This window comes from Hippichthys cyanospilos, chromosome 7 (genome assembly GCF_059441005.1).
Source record: "Hippichthys cyanospilos isolate Australia breed blue-spotted pipefish chromosome 7, RoL_Hcya_1.0, whole genome shotgun sequence".
Classification (NCBI taxonomy): Eukaryota; Metazoa; Chordata; class Actinopteri; order Syngnathiformes; family Syngnathidae; genus Hippichthys; species Hippichthys cyanospilos.
In genome coordinates this window covers 19733924-19749130 of record NC_142375.1, presented here as the reverse complement: position 1 = coordinate 19749130, position 15207 = coordinate 19733924, and the positions used below count along the sequence as shown (strand labels likewise).

Here is a 15207-nt window from a genome sequence, read left to right as displayed (position 1 = left end):
TGTTGATAACACTAGACCTGTGTTTCTCAATTTTTTTTTTTTCGCAAAGCTCCCCCAGGAAAGGGAAACCATTTCTCGACCTACTCGCCTACACACACTTGCTGCAGTGACTGTAAATAAGGTCATTATGTATAAAAAATGTACACATTATTTTTAAATTACCATCAATGGGTTGAGGTACAAATTCAAAAGGAACTAAAGGCGATATCGGAAATTACCAGCAACTAATTGATTGGAAAAAGACAGAAAAGTTGAATCAGCTAACAAATAGTTGAGCAAATATACGCACCAAAAGTTCAGTACCAATACAATGATCGCAATTCAGCAGCTACTCATCGCAGGAATCTTTATTATTTATTTCATCCTAAAAAAAACAAGCATTTTAAACAAACAAAAAATAGTCTCAACTTTTTCAGCAATGTACTGCAACAGTTGGGACTGTAGGTACAGATGATCTTCATGGAAATGTCGTCTGGGGGGGGGGTGGGGCGTAATGAGTTAAGTGATATCTAAAATAACTAAAGAAAGGGGAAACATCTTTACTTACTTCATGCAAGACGTGCCAGTGTTTAAACAATGGGGTCATCAGAAGCCATCTGACGACTTGTACCAAAATCTGCAGAGGTCCCCATGAAGTCTTGCAGGAGTTTCGACAAGGGCAAGTGAGGCAGGCCTACTTCTGGAAAGTTGACCGGGCTGCATTGAGGTGGCGGGGGCGGAAGCGGAGGGCTGCCGTTGGCTGCACTGGAGCTCCAGTGCTGCTTTTTGCATTTGGCGATAGCCGCCGCAAAAAGCTCATGAGAGGGCACCGGCGCGTGCGAGGAAGCCGGTGCCCGGTCAATGACGATCGCCGGCGATTCATGGTTGGTCGTCGGAGAAGAGTCCGAATCCAAGACGATCACGTCGGTATCCTTTGAAGCTTCAACTGCAAAATTTGCCTCGTGACGAAGTTCTACTTTGAATGTGTTATGATCCAACACTGATGGACCAATGGCTGACAGCTGCTTCCTTTCTGCTCTGGATGTCTTTGTTCTGCTTGCATATCACATTTAAAATATCGGAATCGACAAAAAAAAAAAATATATATATATATTCCTTATCGGTTGGGTCCTAAGTCATAATAACTGTAAAGTTCATGTACTCACGAATTCGTCAGTTTGAGGCCCAAAAGCTTCCTGCTCTCACTGAACAGCACCCTGAAGACATGGATGTGCTTAAATGCCGCGCGGTGGAGCTGACGGATAGAAATAAGAACATACCTGGATGGCATCCAGCCTTTGGGCCATAGAGGTTTGATGTCCTTGACCAATATGGCCTTGAGATAGTCCTCCAGCTGCTGCCTCCCTTCACTTTTGCTTTGGAACATCGCAAGTTTTTCTCTCAGTGTGTGACACAGCATTTCCCTGCAGAGAATTGATGTCATTAGGCCATGTTTTTTTTTTTAAGTTATTAAATCACAAAGTTATTTCTTAGTTATGTCTTGGAGTCCAGACAATTCCCCAGTTATATTTTTCTTCATGCATTAGCTTAAAAGAGGGTCTGAAAGTGGCTAGTACAGAAAGTTAATATAGTTTTTGTCCATTCATATACACAGCTTCAGTGGACTGCGCTGTGTCTACAGGTGCAAACATAAATCAAAAGGTATCAAACTTATCTATTTGTTAATAGAAATGTTAAAAAAGTGTGTTTGGAAAGGCCACTTCAGAGTACAACAAAGAATTTAGAAAACTGGAAAAAGTAATCTGGAGAAATTGAGCCTCTTGCGCCAATAAGTTCGTACAAAAGCAGTATAAATATATATATATTTTTAATTATTGTTGTGGGGCCCACTAGGAGCATTTGAAGTGCTCTTTTCATTTTTAACTCTACAGAGATATATAAATATCAGATTTTTTTTATAGCTGAGGGATTTATCTTTGTGTTGAGGAAAAAAAAAAAAGACGATTCGGAAAAAAAACCTGCAATTGAATCCTATTTAGTTTGTGCATCTTGTGCAGTCAATTTATAGTCATGTTTTTGTATAAAGTAATAAGTGATTGATTACACACTTGTTTAGAACACAAATATTACACATGCACAACAGATAAATTATTGTCATGATCGAGTGTAGTTCATTCAAAATTCAGACTATCAATAACATTTTCATGTGTATTTAGAACACAGATATTTCACATGTGAAACATACAACCATTTTTGCATGATCACCTGATCTCCTGGTTCCATTTAAACAACTTCCTTGGACCGCCTCCTCTTTTTGCCCCCTTCTCTTCCATATTGCTCCCTTGCCCCACTTGCCTGGCGTCGCACCCGTTCTCCGTTGCCCTGAAAACCAAAAACACCCAATCGTGAGCGTTAGAAGTCCTCATAATAATTGGTGGATTACATAATGTTACCTCAGGGTCTTGATTTGTTCGTATTCTTGACAATGTTGATTGAAACGTATAATTTGCTCGGGCATGGCTCGGCTGATGGCATCTGTCAGCTTCTGTATGGGATCCTTCACGTTTGATAGACCGTTCTTGGAGATAGGAATAAAAAAATCAGTTAAAATATATATATATATAAGGGCATCTCATGTAACTCACCGCAAGCCTGAGTTTCTTGACACGTTTGAGGAGCGCCTCCTTGCTGCAGGGTAGGAAGGATGACAAGTACGCGTAGACTCGGGAGCGCAGCTGCCCGCCGTGCTCACGGCACTGACAGTCAAGGCTGAACATGAAAAGAGTAAACAATGTGATCTTGCGGTCGTACCGGGTACTCTGCTTTCCTCCCATATTCCCAAAAACGTGCATGCTAGGTATATCGGACACTGCAAATTCCCCTTAGGTGCGTTTGTGTCTGACTTGCTTGTCTAAGTGCGCCCTGTGAATGGTTGGCAACCAGTTCAGGGTGCACCCCGCCGACAACCCGAAGACAGCTAGGATAGGCTCCGGAATGCCTGCGACCCTAGCAAGGATAAGCGGCTAATGAAAATGGATGGCTGGATCCGGGGCCAGTTTTACTGGCGCCTTTAGCAACAGTCTAACAAGTTTAATAGCCTTATACTGTATTTTTTTATTTTTTAGTTTTACTCTTAAATCACATTTGAGAGCTTATACTTTACTGACATTTGCTTCAGTAATGATTCGAATCATGGCTTTCCCCAATATTTTTAATAATAATATTAATCATACTCAATTACAGAATATGAGTACAGTACTTTTCTAATCCACTGTGTGTGACCTACTCCAGCAGGACAGAGCTGATGTCCGGTGTGAAAAACTTGAGTTTGGACAGAGTTCCTCCATCCTCCAAAGTCTTGGCAGCCTGCACAAAAGAAATGTATATAATAATGCTAATAAAATGCTGACATCATCGTGTTTTTGGCCAGTTTCCCTTTACCAGCATCAGTTTCTTGATGCAGTCCTCCAGGGGAGGTGGGAGTCCCTCGGGCAGGGTGGCACACTGATTAGATGAACCCAAATCCGAATGAGGTTTTTCTGGTGTTGTCGTCTTACTCCTCGGAGCCTGCGTGGTATCACAGGAGGTTCCGGGCAATGTGTGTAGGTCTGTTCCAGACTGGTTTGGAGGGGGCGTCTCCACGAAAGACTGGGGCGTTGAAATCTCGTCGCCGACATCCAGCAAACAGTCCAAGTCGATGTCAAAATCCACGGCGCTGGCGGCCTGGAGAAGCTCCTGCTCATTGGTGGACCCTATCAAGTTGAGCAGCGGGTCGGCCAATCCCGAGCCACCGCCTGCATCCGCCGGGCACTGTGGCGTCTCAGGACTTGGCGAGATGACCACCGTCTGCTGAGAGGCTCTCTCCATTTTCTTCCGCTCCAGCTCCTTTTCTCGACGGAATTTTTTCAACATGCTGGTGACGCTTAGAGTGCTGATCTTCTTTTTCTTTTTCTTCACTGACTCATAGCGCGTTCCGAACTCAGATGAGACACTGCGAGCGAACCGCAGAAGCTCATACACACACATGTTCCAAATGTAAAGCGTTCAAAAATCTCACCTTGAATTTATATCCATATCGTTTTTATCCTGTAGAACTTTTCTACGCCTTTTCTTTGGCATTTCTTCTCCGTCTTTGAGGTCACATTTCTGGAAATTGAGAGCGGCCATAGAAAATGGATGGATGGATACTATCATTGTTTTAGGCACACAAACCTCTGTAAAAATTGATCATGCTTTTGGGCTTAGAGATTTTCACATATGGCTGGAAAAAAACCCCACACCTGTTTCAAAAGGACCGTATACAACCTCAGATGGTTCGGAATGCCATCTAAATAATAGCCAAACTTGACAAATTTTCATTGTGTGTTCCTTCAAGTGAAGAAAAAGATGGCCTACGGTGGACATCTCGGGCGTTGGTTCCCCTGTGGTCCCGTCACTCGTTTCAGCATCAGAAACCTGCCGGAAATGCAGCACGCCAGAGTTGATGTAGAAGCCTCCTAATTTGGTGGTGATGGAGGATGGTACAAACTCGTCATACTGCGGAGACATTGGTTAAAAATGAACATTAATATTCTTGTAAACATATTTTCCGATACAGCTTTCATTATGTTGATCAAATGTATATTCAGTATTTGAGAAATTGGTACTCACAGCCTCAGAGTTATCAATGAAGGAATCGTCGTCATCGTAACCATAACCTATATCAATCAAGTCCTGAACGCGGTCCCTCTTTTTCTTGATCATCTGAAATTAAGAAACAGTTTTGCTTGTACACATCAGCCCCCACCCACCAAACAAATCTTTGGAGGATGACGAGAAAAAGGAAATAAGACAGCAGCTCACATATTTTTCCTCCATCTTCCTTACAAGGTCAGCCATATGTTTTTTCTCCCTTTGCTCCTCCACTTCAAATTTAGACATCTGAACATCTTTCACGTTTCTCTTAAAAAATAAAATAAAAAATGATATCTCATCGGCAATCAAGTACTTTTAGTTTATAGGTCATATTTCAACACATTAAAAGAATGGATAACCAATGCACTTTCATGCAGAATCACATAAATCAGAGCATAAACTACTTTTGAGAGGCTGAAATAATATTTAGAACGATTTAAATAATGGCTCATAATTTGATTTTCTATTCATTAAACAGCCAGACTATTAAGTCTTTTTCTGAGCACGGGATTTGCAGGCGAACTCGACAGTTTACTCATTAAAATCCTAATTGGAAATCGAATTCAATTACACGTAAGCCTTAAATGGGAATTTGCATGGTCGACGCAAATTGCTGTTTAAAAACAAAAAAGTGAGCAATTGATAAAAAATTTGATCAAGCTTTTTTTTTGCATCAAGAATAAAATTATTTATCAAATTATTTGACATGAATATGTAGATCATTAAATGTCATTGTGAATTAAACGCCCCATTCGAAGGGAAATTTACTGATCAAAAACCGCACGCTAACCTCTGATTATAACAGATCACGTGACGTGGATAACATTCCACGGGTGGAAAAAAAAAATCCGAAATTACGATTCAACTTTACCGTGTCCTCCAGCAGTTGAGTATAACTAAATTCGGCAAATCTGCGTTCATCCGGCTCAAACAACGTTACGACGAGGCGGACCGAATCCGAACCGAGGCCCGCCAATGGCAGCGAAGCAGCACCGCATTCTAACGGCAATTTCGGTGTGAGGACGTTTCCGTTGGCCGTACGGGACTGGACGTCAGCGGGCATTGAGGTGAGCTGGACTCGGCGAGGCTGCGCCATCTCGAGTGGAGAAAAGACAACGCGGTGAAGGCCGCAGGTGGCGGTAGTTAACTGCTAAATCCTGTCAGGTGTGTTGATACCTGAGCAACATGGCCGACACTTTTCAGTTAGCTAAAAAGCTACTTTTAAATTGGCGTCACCCTCTGAATTGAAACCTCTGGGATCCATTTATTATTCCCATAAATGTTAGCTAGCTGGCACACTAACTAACGAACTAGCTAATAGCTAGCTAGCTAGCTAGCTAGCGTACATAAACAATTGACTAAATTGCACTTAAAGATGGCGAGCAAGTTTGTTTATAAAAAAAAACATCACAGTTGCACCCCACTTTTTTTTTGTTTTTGTTACAGTTAAAGGATGACATCTAAGTGACACGATTGGACGCCTTTTATAAAAGCGGTGACCCATCCGCAACATCACATTACATCATTGCCCTAAAATAAACAATGGAAGTTCCTTTTTCTTTTTTTTTTTTTTTTTTGTAAAACAGCGTTTTAGGATTGTTTCAGCTTGAGTCATATCTAGTCAACATAATGAGAGAGTTGAGTTATGGTAGTTGAATAAATAGATTTTGAAGCCAGTGATAAAATTTTAATAATTATGATTTCAATATCAATCAACAGGCTATCTTATTAAACTATGGAAGTGCATTTCCTGCGGCAGAGTATCTCTAGATGATTTTTATTCAGCAACAGTTCATGCAGAATCTATTTTAATTCCTTAAATAACAACCCACACCTGTATAAAAGTAAAAAACAAACAAATAAACATAACTAAGACATGCAATGTTTTTGCTAAGGAGTCACTATAATACAATATAGCAATAAGATGCTTCTCGTTAATTTGCTCTTAGTTTGAAAAGAAAAAATCTACTGTGCCTTTCACTGTATCACAAGCATTAAATTAGATTTGCTCATACTTGCAGAAACCCTGTTATAATCCTATTTACCCCCTCGGGTATTCATATTTTAGTTTGATAATGAAAATATAAAACATATAAGTGCCACGCCCGTGAATAAATTGTGTTGTACATAGGGAGATAAAAAAATAGGTTAAAAATGTTTTTTATTTTTCTTTGTGGGTTTCATGATTTATGGCAATCAGACCTATGTTCATATTTTAATTTCAGTTCAATGTTTGTTTGAAAATTGAATTCCTACAAAAGTGTCCCGACATCTGATCGCTTCTGATCCCATCTGATCAATTATTTTTTTCACAAAGCCCCCGAGAACCACCAGTCAACGATTTTATCTTTAAAAGTCAAGTAGGATTGGTTTATTTGGGCGTTAAGCGTTGTTAAACAAGCTGCACTACACCCTTCCACCACACGGGGTCAGTAGAGACAAAATAACGACATCTTTCCACTGTATAATCTCATCCATTTGGGAAATTGGATTAATAACAATCCGAATGCATAAAACAGCTAAGGGCTCAGGAAAAAAAAAAAACAGTTGGCATACAAAACAAGAAAGCAGCCCATGCTGATTTTATTGGGACTGATTAGCAGAATGTTTCCTTAATTGTGAATCAAACATGCAACCAGTCACACCAGGTGTTGAGGTAAATGCTTCACATATGTTCACTTGACATGCAATTGAATTTGAACACATTTCCATGTAGCTTGTTTCCCAAATTAGTCGCTGAGCGCGCCATGCACTGTAAACGAACAAGTAATATCAATAGGAGACAGAATAATGTCAATGTAATGTTTTGCATTATTTGGATGATTGCACAGACATCAAATATTGTACAGCAAGTGGATGAAGAAAACACACGGGTTTAAACTGGAGTCAGTGTGAAATGAGATAATAGCTTTTTGGGGAAAAATATGTAGTTTGTCCTTGCTTTGATGCACCTGTCGTGCCTCCCTTGAAGGCAACGGCAAAAAATCACTGCCAAGGTATAATATACTATAGTTTGCACTATTTATTTTTTCCAAATTCAGTGGATTATTTTTAGTCAAAATGGGTTAAATCAACGTGAATTGAAACTGTTAGTTTAAGAAAAATATGTATAGTAAGGTTATTTTTAACAGTTAAAATTGCTGGTTGTAAAGTAAAAGTTGCTTTATTTTTTAAAAATCCAATCATTTGTATTTTTTAAACCCATATTGGTTCATTTTTAACCCTGTAATTTTAAGGGGGTTAAAACTAACCAAATATATGTTAAAACTGAAAGGTTAAAATAGGGGTATACAGATCCAACTTTTTAATTTCCGATTCAAAACTTATACTGCGATCCATCCATCCATCCATCCATCCATCCATCCATCCATCCATGTATCTAGTAAATTATGACTTAATTTTTGCAAAATTTGGTTTAGATCAATTCAATCTAAGAATGTAGTGCACTTAAATAAAAATAAATACAAAATCAATTCAAGGCCCCTTGGAAATAACTCATCAAAGTCAATAAAAACAAATTACCGGTACATGCTTTGAAAAGCAAAACAACAATTCAGCTTTGTTAATGTACAATATCAATATTGGATTGGCATACTCCAATCCCATTAGTTATTAATAAGCGAAAGTGTAAAGAGTGTAGAAAATAAATCACTCTGGGTTAAAAGTGTTGAATTACAATTGATTTGTATGGTTTTTAACCTGTTTGTATTATTAAAAAAAAAAGATTTTTATTAACTCATATTTGGTTATTGTTTCTCATATTGGGTTATTTTTAGCTCAGGATGGTATAACCCAATCTAATAATGGGTCGTTTTCTATTTGTGCATTATTACTTCTTACTAAAATTGACGTCAAAGCATTTAAATGAATACTGAATCCAAACCAACCTTAAAGAATTGACATACGTTTTTGAACTAAACAATCCAAATAAAATTGAATTATTGTTAATGGTACCGAGCTCTGGTTTACAAAACGCGGGGGCGGATATTTCAATGCAAAGCAGTTATTTTTGGCATGTTGTCTATTTGATGGGGTTTGCATCTATTGCAGGCAAGGTAACTCCCGAATGAACAAAAATCACTGTAATTCCAAAAATGTGTTTTTACAAATAAAGACTGCCCTTGTAATTGATGCCTGCCCTCATCTGCAGTTAAGTAAATAAATGCCCCTGGCCGCCATTTGCGAAAATGGGGTATTTATCTAATTTCAGAGATTGTGAAAGAGCTCAGCTTGAGAAGTGCTTTCCTCTACTCACGCCCAATGCAGTCAGCCCACACTGAATTGACTTTGACAATTACAATAACGGGATAATTGCAATCTGTCACCATACATTCCGTGTTAGCATATCACAAAATAACCAATTCCGAGCGCGATTGACTCCACACATGTCCCCCATTTGCATAACACACACACCCATAGCCCCCATCCACCGCCACCCCTTTTTTGTAATTATACATGAATTTCACGGTGCAAGGCTTTTAATGCAAATAATATGGATCCTCTTTCTTTCCCCTCCACCTCCTCTTCTGACCAAAATGTATGTGTGTGTGTGTGTGTGTGTGTGTGTGTGTGAGTGAGACGGGGATCAGATTGCAGCCCCTCCCTCTCCACTGTGTTAATGGGATGGAAGTTATTTGAGCTGATGACACGGCTTGGAACAGCGCCTCTGCATTAAGACAATAAACACGCCGAAGACAATGAACCAAAACACACCCAAGGATGGACAGGACAGATGGACTCACTGGGGGAAGGCCTCACTCTGGGCGTGCGTGTGCGCGCGGCGGTCTGCCGGGTGACACGGGCCCCGCCGGTGCAGGATCAGACAATGTCGGGACAGTTGCGTGGGAGGGCTCATTCAAAGCGGACGGGGAGGCGTTGTCCCAGAGGTGCATAATTCACTCATTCATTAAGTCAAGCAAAACAGGAGCCAATATTAATTAAGTCCTTCCTCTGCGCTAGGGCTTTTGTTGTCAATTGCCCTCTTGGAAAAGAAGGAGTTAAATCAAAGCGGAGGCCAGAGGGGGCACAAGGGCAGAGGCGCTAATAGGGACGCCGATCATCATCACTGGATGGAAATGTTCTGCTCAAGGAACATTTTGTCTGCCTTTTTGAAACATGATCGCTTACATTAAAAACCAATAGTTTTAAACCACTATATCATAAAGCAGGAGTGGGCAAACATTTTGACTCGAGGGCCACAAAAGGGGTCTGAAATTTGACAAACGGGCCGGACGGTGAGCAGACAGATGGAGTGTTTTGATAATACACCTCATAATAGAAAAAAACATGCAATAATAGCTACAAAACTTGCTTTAATTTAAATAGAATATTAACAAATTCATTCTAACAGTGTTATTCAAGTGCATTGTAATTCACTATTGAAATGACTAAATTAAATGACCAAAATACAGCTTTTTGATTGCTAACAGTTATTATTTTAAAGCGCTGATAGTTCTGCTATCCTTCAGGATATTAACATATCACTCTCAGATTGATATATATTCTTCAAGCTCGGGGGGGGGGGGGCATATGGCCCCCAGGCCCTAGTTTACCCATGCCTGTACTCAGATATTAATTCTTGGATGATCATGCAGCTTCAGTACAACTTAGCAGTTTAATCGGCACAGCTATGAACTTATAAAATCTTTCTTTTTTTAAACAGATGAACCACAAATATTCCACAATTCCAGCATCAGATTTTACTGCGTGTCCCAAAGGCCTGCACAAATCTGGGTAAAAAGGCATTTCAAGACGAATCTGCTCTTTCTTGGAAGCAACTGCAGGAGCATCACAATTCATAGCTTTTTATAGGGCCATAAAATATAAATATACTTCAACTTTAGTGGAAATGTACGCCACAGGCCTCACCATAAGACCATACACGCACCAGGGGCAATATAATAAATATTATATATTATAAATAGGACATACTATCCTGTACATTACATGATAATTAAAACAGAAGAAAAGTGTAGCGGCTAAGCTGCAGTAGGAAAATAAATAAATATGCTATGTCTAAAAGTGTTTTCCATAAAAAAAAAAAAAAAAAAAACATCATCTGAGAATTGGTGTATAAAAAAAGCCGCAAGCCTACTAACTCTTAAATCCAGGTACCATTATAAAGTATTTGCATGCTTATTCCTTGATTCATGTTACTGTATATATCTCATTCATGATATATATCTCCATTCGATCGCATTTTCTTTTGGAATACAATGCGGCGCTAATCGTTTATTCGACAAAGAATCGATTATGAAATCAACCAGCAACTATTTTGAGTTTTATTTCGAGTAATCGTTTAATGCTTATCTAACAACTGTCCACACTTTCTGATTTTGGCCTCTCAAGTTTTACCTATTCCCAGATGTGTAGTTCATAAAAGCAGATTGGGTTATCTTTTCTGTCTAATCAAATAAGACATTTGCAAACATCCGCTTTTACTTTGGTTAACGATCGCCAAACCAGTAAATCGATCATTTTTTGAAAAATTTGGCTAGTGCATCAATCTCATTGTGGGATGTTGCCAAATTGTCACTTATTTGTTTTGTTTCACCCACTTAAAAACATTAAATAAACAGTCATTGATTAATAAACAATAATTGTGAGGGGAAATTGTTTTAAAGTCCCCTTCAACGCAAACGTAAGCTATCTGATTATTCGATTCATCGATTAAATAAATGATGTAATGATCAGGTCTAAATCTAGTCGACGGTGACAGCTTAGCTGCAATAAAGTATCGACAGTAAGTCTGTTATTTATGTGTAGTTAAATTTGCCTATTTCCCATGTTTTAGCTTATTATGCCAAGACCTGAAATTAGTATATTAAGTCCAGCACCTGAAAATATGAACCACATGAGTTGTAAAAACGATGTGGCGAATGAGAGTATTTTTTTTTTTACCTATTTTCTTTCCACGATAGCCTCCAGCCTCAACTTTTATGATGTACTACCAAATAAGTCTTATCGCAAAACAATCTCACAGGGAAATCTTATTTTGCTTTAATCCTATTTTTGTGCAAATGAAACAAACAATATGAGGTGATTTCCCATGAATACATTCTTGTATCAAGTCTATTTTTAGTCTAGACTTTCTGGCCCACAAGTTCCTCGACAGCGCACTAGGCGGCGCCCTTCTCCGGCTCCAGCTCTGATGTCAGGCCCTGCTAGCTTTGATTAAGGTTTAAATTGTCTGAATTTAATGAACGTCGCCTAATTAGGTTGGATAACAGCTTTAATTGATAAGTAATTATCTGCCACCACTTTTTAAATTAATTTCCCCAGCTCTTCCAGTGCACATGGTTCTCAATACTCAGCTGCACTCCCATCCCCCATCCTGACTCCCCCATCACTTAGTGTTGATGTAAACAAGCTGCGGTAAACAATTAGGCATATGTTAGGATGACTTATTGTCATGCTGTGCCCGCTGGCCTGCCGTTTGAGAAGAATGACCAAGCACTTTATTTTGGGATATTTTGTCAGTTTGCTCATTCATTCATTGGCTGAAGAGCAATAAGGGTTAGTGATTATTGTCTACATCTTATTATATTGTCATTAATTTGTAAAACTAGTACACAAAGCTGGAGTGACCAATAGGATAGCTTAATGGGGATAACATTAATTCACCAAATTTTGCGGGAAATTGGTTTTTGATGCCAGGGATATATAAAGTATTGCGTTGAATTATGTTTAAACCTTTGTAATATGAACATTTGTATTTTACATTAGATGGAGGGACATTATTTGAGGAAATGCAGTACACAGCAGAACATCAGCCACATCTGCTTAACTCATTAAGATCCAATCCAAGAGTTGCATTAAAATTCGGCCTTTACAAAGATAAAAACTCTAAAATATGACTGGCACTTTGGGGTGAGGGATGAAACAATGTTTCATGTTTGCTTGCAAGAATTGGTGCATGCTGGACAATTTTACACTCTAAAAACAGTTGGGTTAAATACAATCCATTAAAGGGTCAAAATGATCCAACCCAAAATTACAGGCATTTCAACCCAGCTTCCTGGGTTATTTTGCAGAAAACAACTGTACAAAACAGCCTCTAGAATTGAGTATTTGCATAAAACAACCCATTTTTTTGTGTCAAATTTACCTTTTTTTTTTTTTAAATCCTAAATCCGTTTTTTTTGACCCAACATTTTTAAGGTGTACGATTAAAAATAACCCATTGGTCCAAAAAAGGACCCATACACACAAATATTGGGTCCAGTCTTTTGACCCACAATTTGGTGATTTTTAACCCAGCAGTTTTTAGTGTATGGTTAAAAATAACTAAATAATGGGTTCAAAAAAGACCCACACTTTCAAATATTGTGTCAGTACTTTGACCCATGATTTGGTTATTTTTGGCCCAGTGGTTTTTAGAGGGTATGGTTAATAATAACAACCCAATTATGGGTGCAAAAAAGGACCCATCACAAAAACATTGGGTCTGTCCTTCTTTGACCCATAACTGGGTTATTTTGGCCCAAACGTTTTTTAAGTGTACTGTTAAAAAAACAAAAAAACAATAATGGGTCCAAAAAGATTCATACACAAAAATATTGGGTCAGTCCCTCTTTGATCCATAATTGGGTTATTTTAATTATATAACTTAAAAACAGTTGGGCCAATAATAACTGAATTATGAGTCAAAAATAACCAACCCAATATTTGTGTATGTGCATAAAAAAAGGACCCGCATACACAAATATTGGGTCATTCCTGTATATTAGTCCATTTGTGTGTACAGGTCCGTTCTGTTTTGATCCTTAATTGTGTTATTTTTGACGCTACAGTTTTTAGAGCGTATCGCTAAAATGAACTCAATTATAGGTAGAAAAAAACACCCATACACTAAAATATTGGGACAGTCCTTCTTTGAGCCATAATTGGGTTAACATTTATTGTGCACAAATATCGGGTCAGCCTTGTATATTAGTCAAAAGGACTGTACTGACCCGATATTTGTGTGTATGGGTATTTTTTGACCCATATACACAAAAATTACAACATCGCCGAGAACCAGTGCAGTTAGCCTCCAATAAAAACTAAGTATATATATTAAAAAAAAAGTTAATTTGCATTTTTTCCTCCCTTGGATGAAGAGGTTAATTAGGACTATCTCTGTTCGCCTCGTGCCAAGATGGCTCTCCAAGATGGTGGGGGCAGAGAGGGCGGTAGATTCCAGTGGCGGATAACAATTAAAATGGCATTTTGGAATCTTCCAGGCATGGAATTTCATGGCATATTGAGCACGTTTCCGGGGGAAAGGTGATAAGTCACTCGGAAACAAGCTGAGACGACTGCCGCCGCATTTGACTGTGGTCCGCTTTGATTTTGAAAAGGGCACCGCGTTTAATCCCTCCAAACACAAGGAAGAGGATTCAAGGAATAGTAAACAAGCCCTATTTGCACATTCGGTCACAAGCGCAATTAGGCTGATAATTAGCAGCGGGCACGTTTCTAATTGCGCGCACAGAAGGAGCCGCAAATGGGCTCTTTACTTCTCCAAATGATCAAAGCTGCCATTATGCGCCGAAAACACAAGATCAATACTCGCAATCCTTTTCCTTGTAATTGGAATTGCATCCACTCTCCTCGTTGGAGAGCGCGAGCGCGATCAAAACCCGTCCGGCAATTAATTTAGATTAGACTCTTAATTATCAAGCGATTGGCTAAATAATGAGCGATAGTTAAAATTAACTTACACGCGGCAACGGACTAATTAACGCTCCTCTTCATCACCTTGCTTTGGCTAATTAAAAAAGAAATGCGACTTGATTCCTTCTCTCGAGAGGCGAGTGGAGGCTTGAAGTCTTCCAAGAAAGATTGTTTGCTAACCCTGCGGGGTGACTTGTCTGAGTTCCATTTTTTTAACGACGTTTTATGTGATAATCAACGCTAAATTACTTTCTTGGTACAACGGAAGCTTACATTTTCAACACAATTTTGTTCGGAGATGCCGGTCAATATACAATTTGTTTCCCTTAAGGGCTCCGATTAGAAAAATTAGACTCAACAGTATTGAGATTTATCAAAACACAGTTATAATTTGCTCACCACATAAGCTGTAAACATGGAAAATTCAAAACATAACCAGAGGTCGGCGCCGAATGACGCTAAATTTTTAACCCTTCTGCGGTATTTTGTCCAATCCTTTGATCTTTATTTGAAGGAATTTCAAAGTTTGAATTTCAAAATTTGACCCCGATGGTGAGAACATGTCAAAGTTCAACATGGTACGGCCACTATTTTTATCACGCTATGCCGTCCCTTGGCTAAAATTCTGTGAGAAGGATTTGGAAGAAAATGACCCAAAAATGATCAAAATACTGCATTAAGTTAAAAACAACAGACTCAGTCCAATATCTTTTGATTTGTCACCTCACTCAGATGGTTAACATGCATGGAAGTATAATCAAAGTCTAAATAGGCAGCAAGTATGTACACACACACACAAATAACTGGATAAGTTCTTGTGTATTAGCATTAGCTTCCTTTGGCTGTAGCCATGTTGCGCAACTTCCAGTTTCATGTGAGTGTGAAGGTAACAAGACAAAGGCGGAACCTACGGTAGCTCATGAGGGTTAAATGTCG

At 38.9% G+C, this 15207-nt stretch overlaps 1 protein-coding gene across 2 annotated transcripts; it reads right to left on the bottom strand.

Annotated features, from left to right (window-relative positions):
• Positions 1-329: 329 nt before the first annotated feature.
• On the bottom strand, positions 330-6011 carry ubn1 (ubinuclein 1). Of its 2 annotated transcripts, XM_088419563.1 has the most exons (15): positions 5791-6011; positions 5486-5710; positions 4783-4881; positions 4591-4683; positions 4336-4476; positions 3998-4086; positions 3382-3931; positions 3227-3306; positions 2586-2709; positions 2394-2518; positions 2206-2322; positions 1260-1403; positions 1146-1196; positions 548-1032; positions 330-472 (listed from the first exon to the last, which is right to left on the bottom strand). In XM_088419563.1, exons 2-14 carry the CDS (start codon positions 5708-5710, stop codon positions 570-572), a joined length of 2301 nt encoding a protein of 766 aa, XP_088275689.1. In that variant the 5' UTR covers positions 5791-6011; the 3' UTR covers positions 330-472; positions 548-569. The 2 variants fall into 2 exon arrangements, with proteins under 2 accessions (XP_088275689.1, XP_088275688.1); XM_088419562.1 differs by having other exon boundaries at positions 5486-6011.
• Between the last annotated feature and the right edge of the window lie 9196 nt (positions 6012-15207).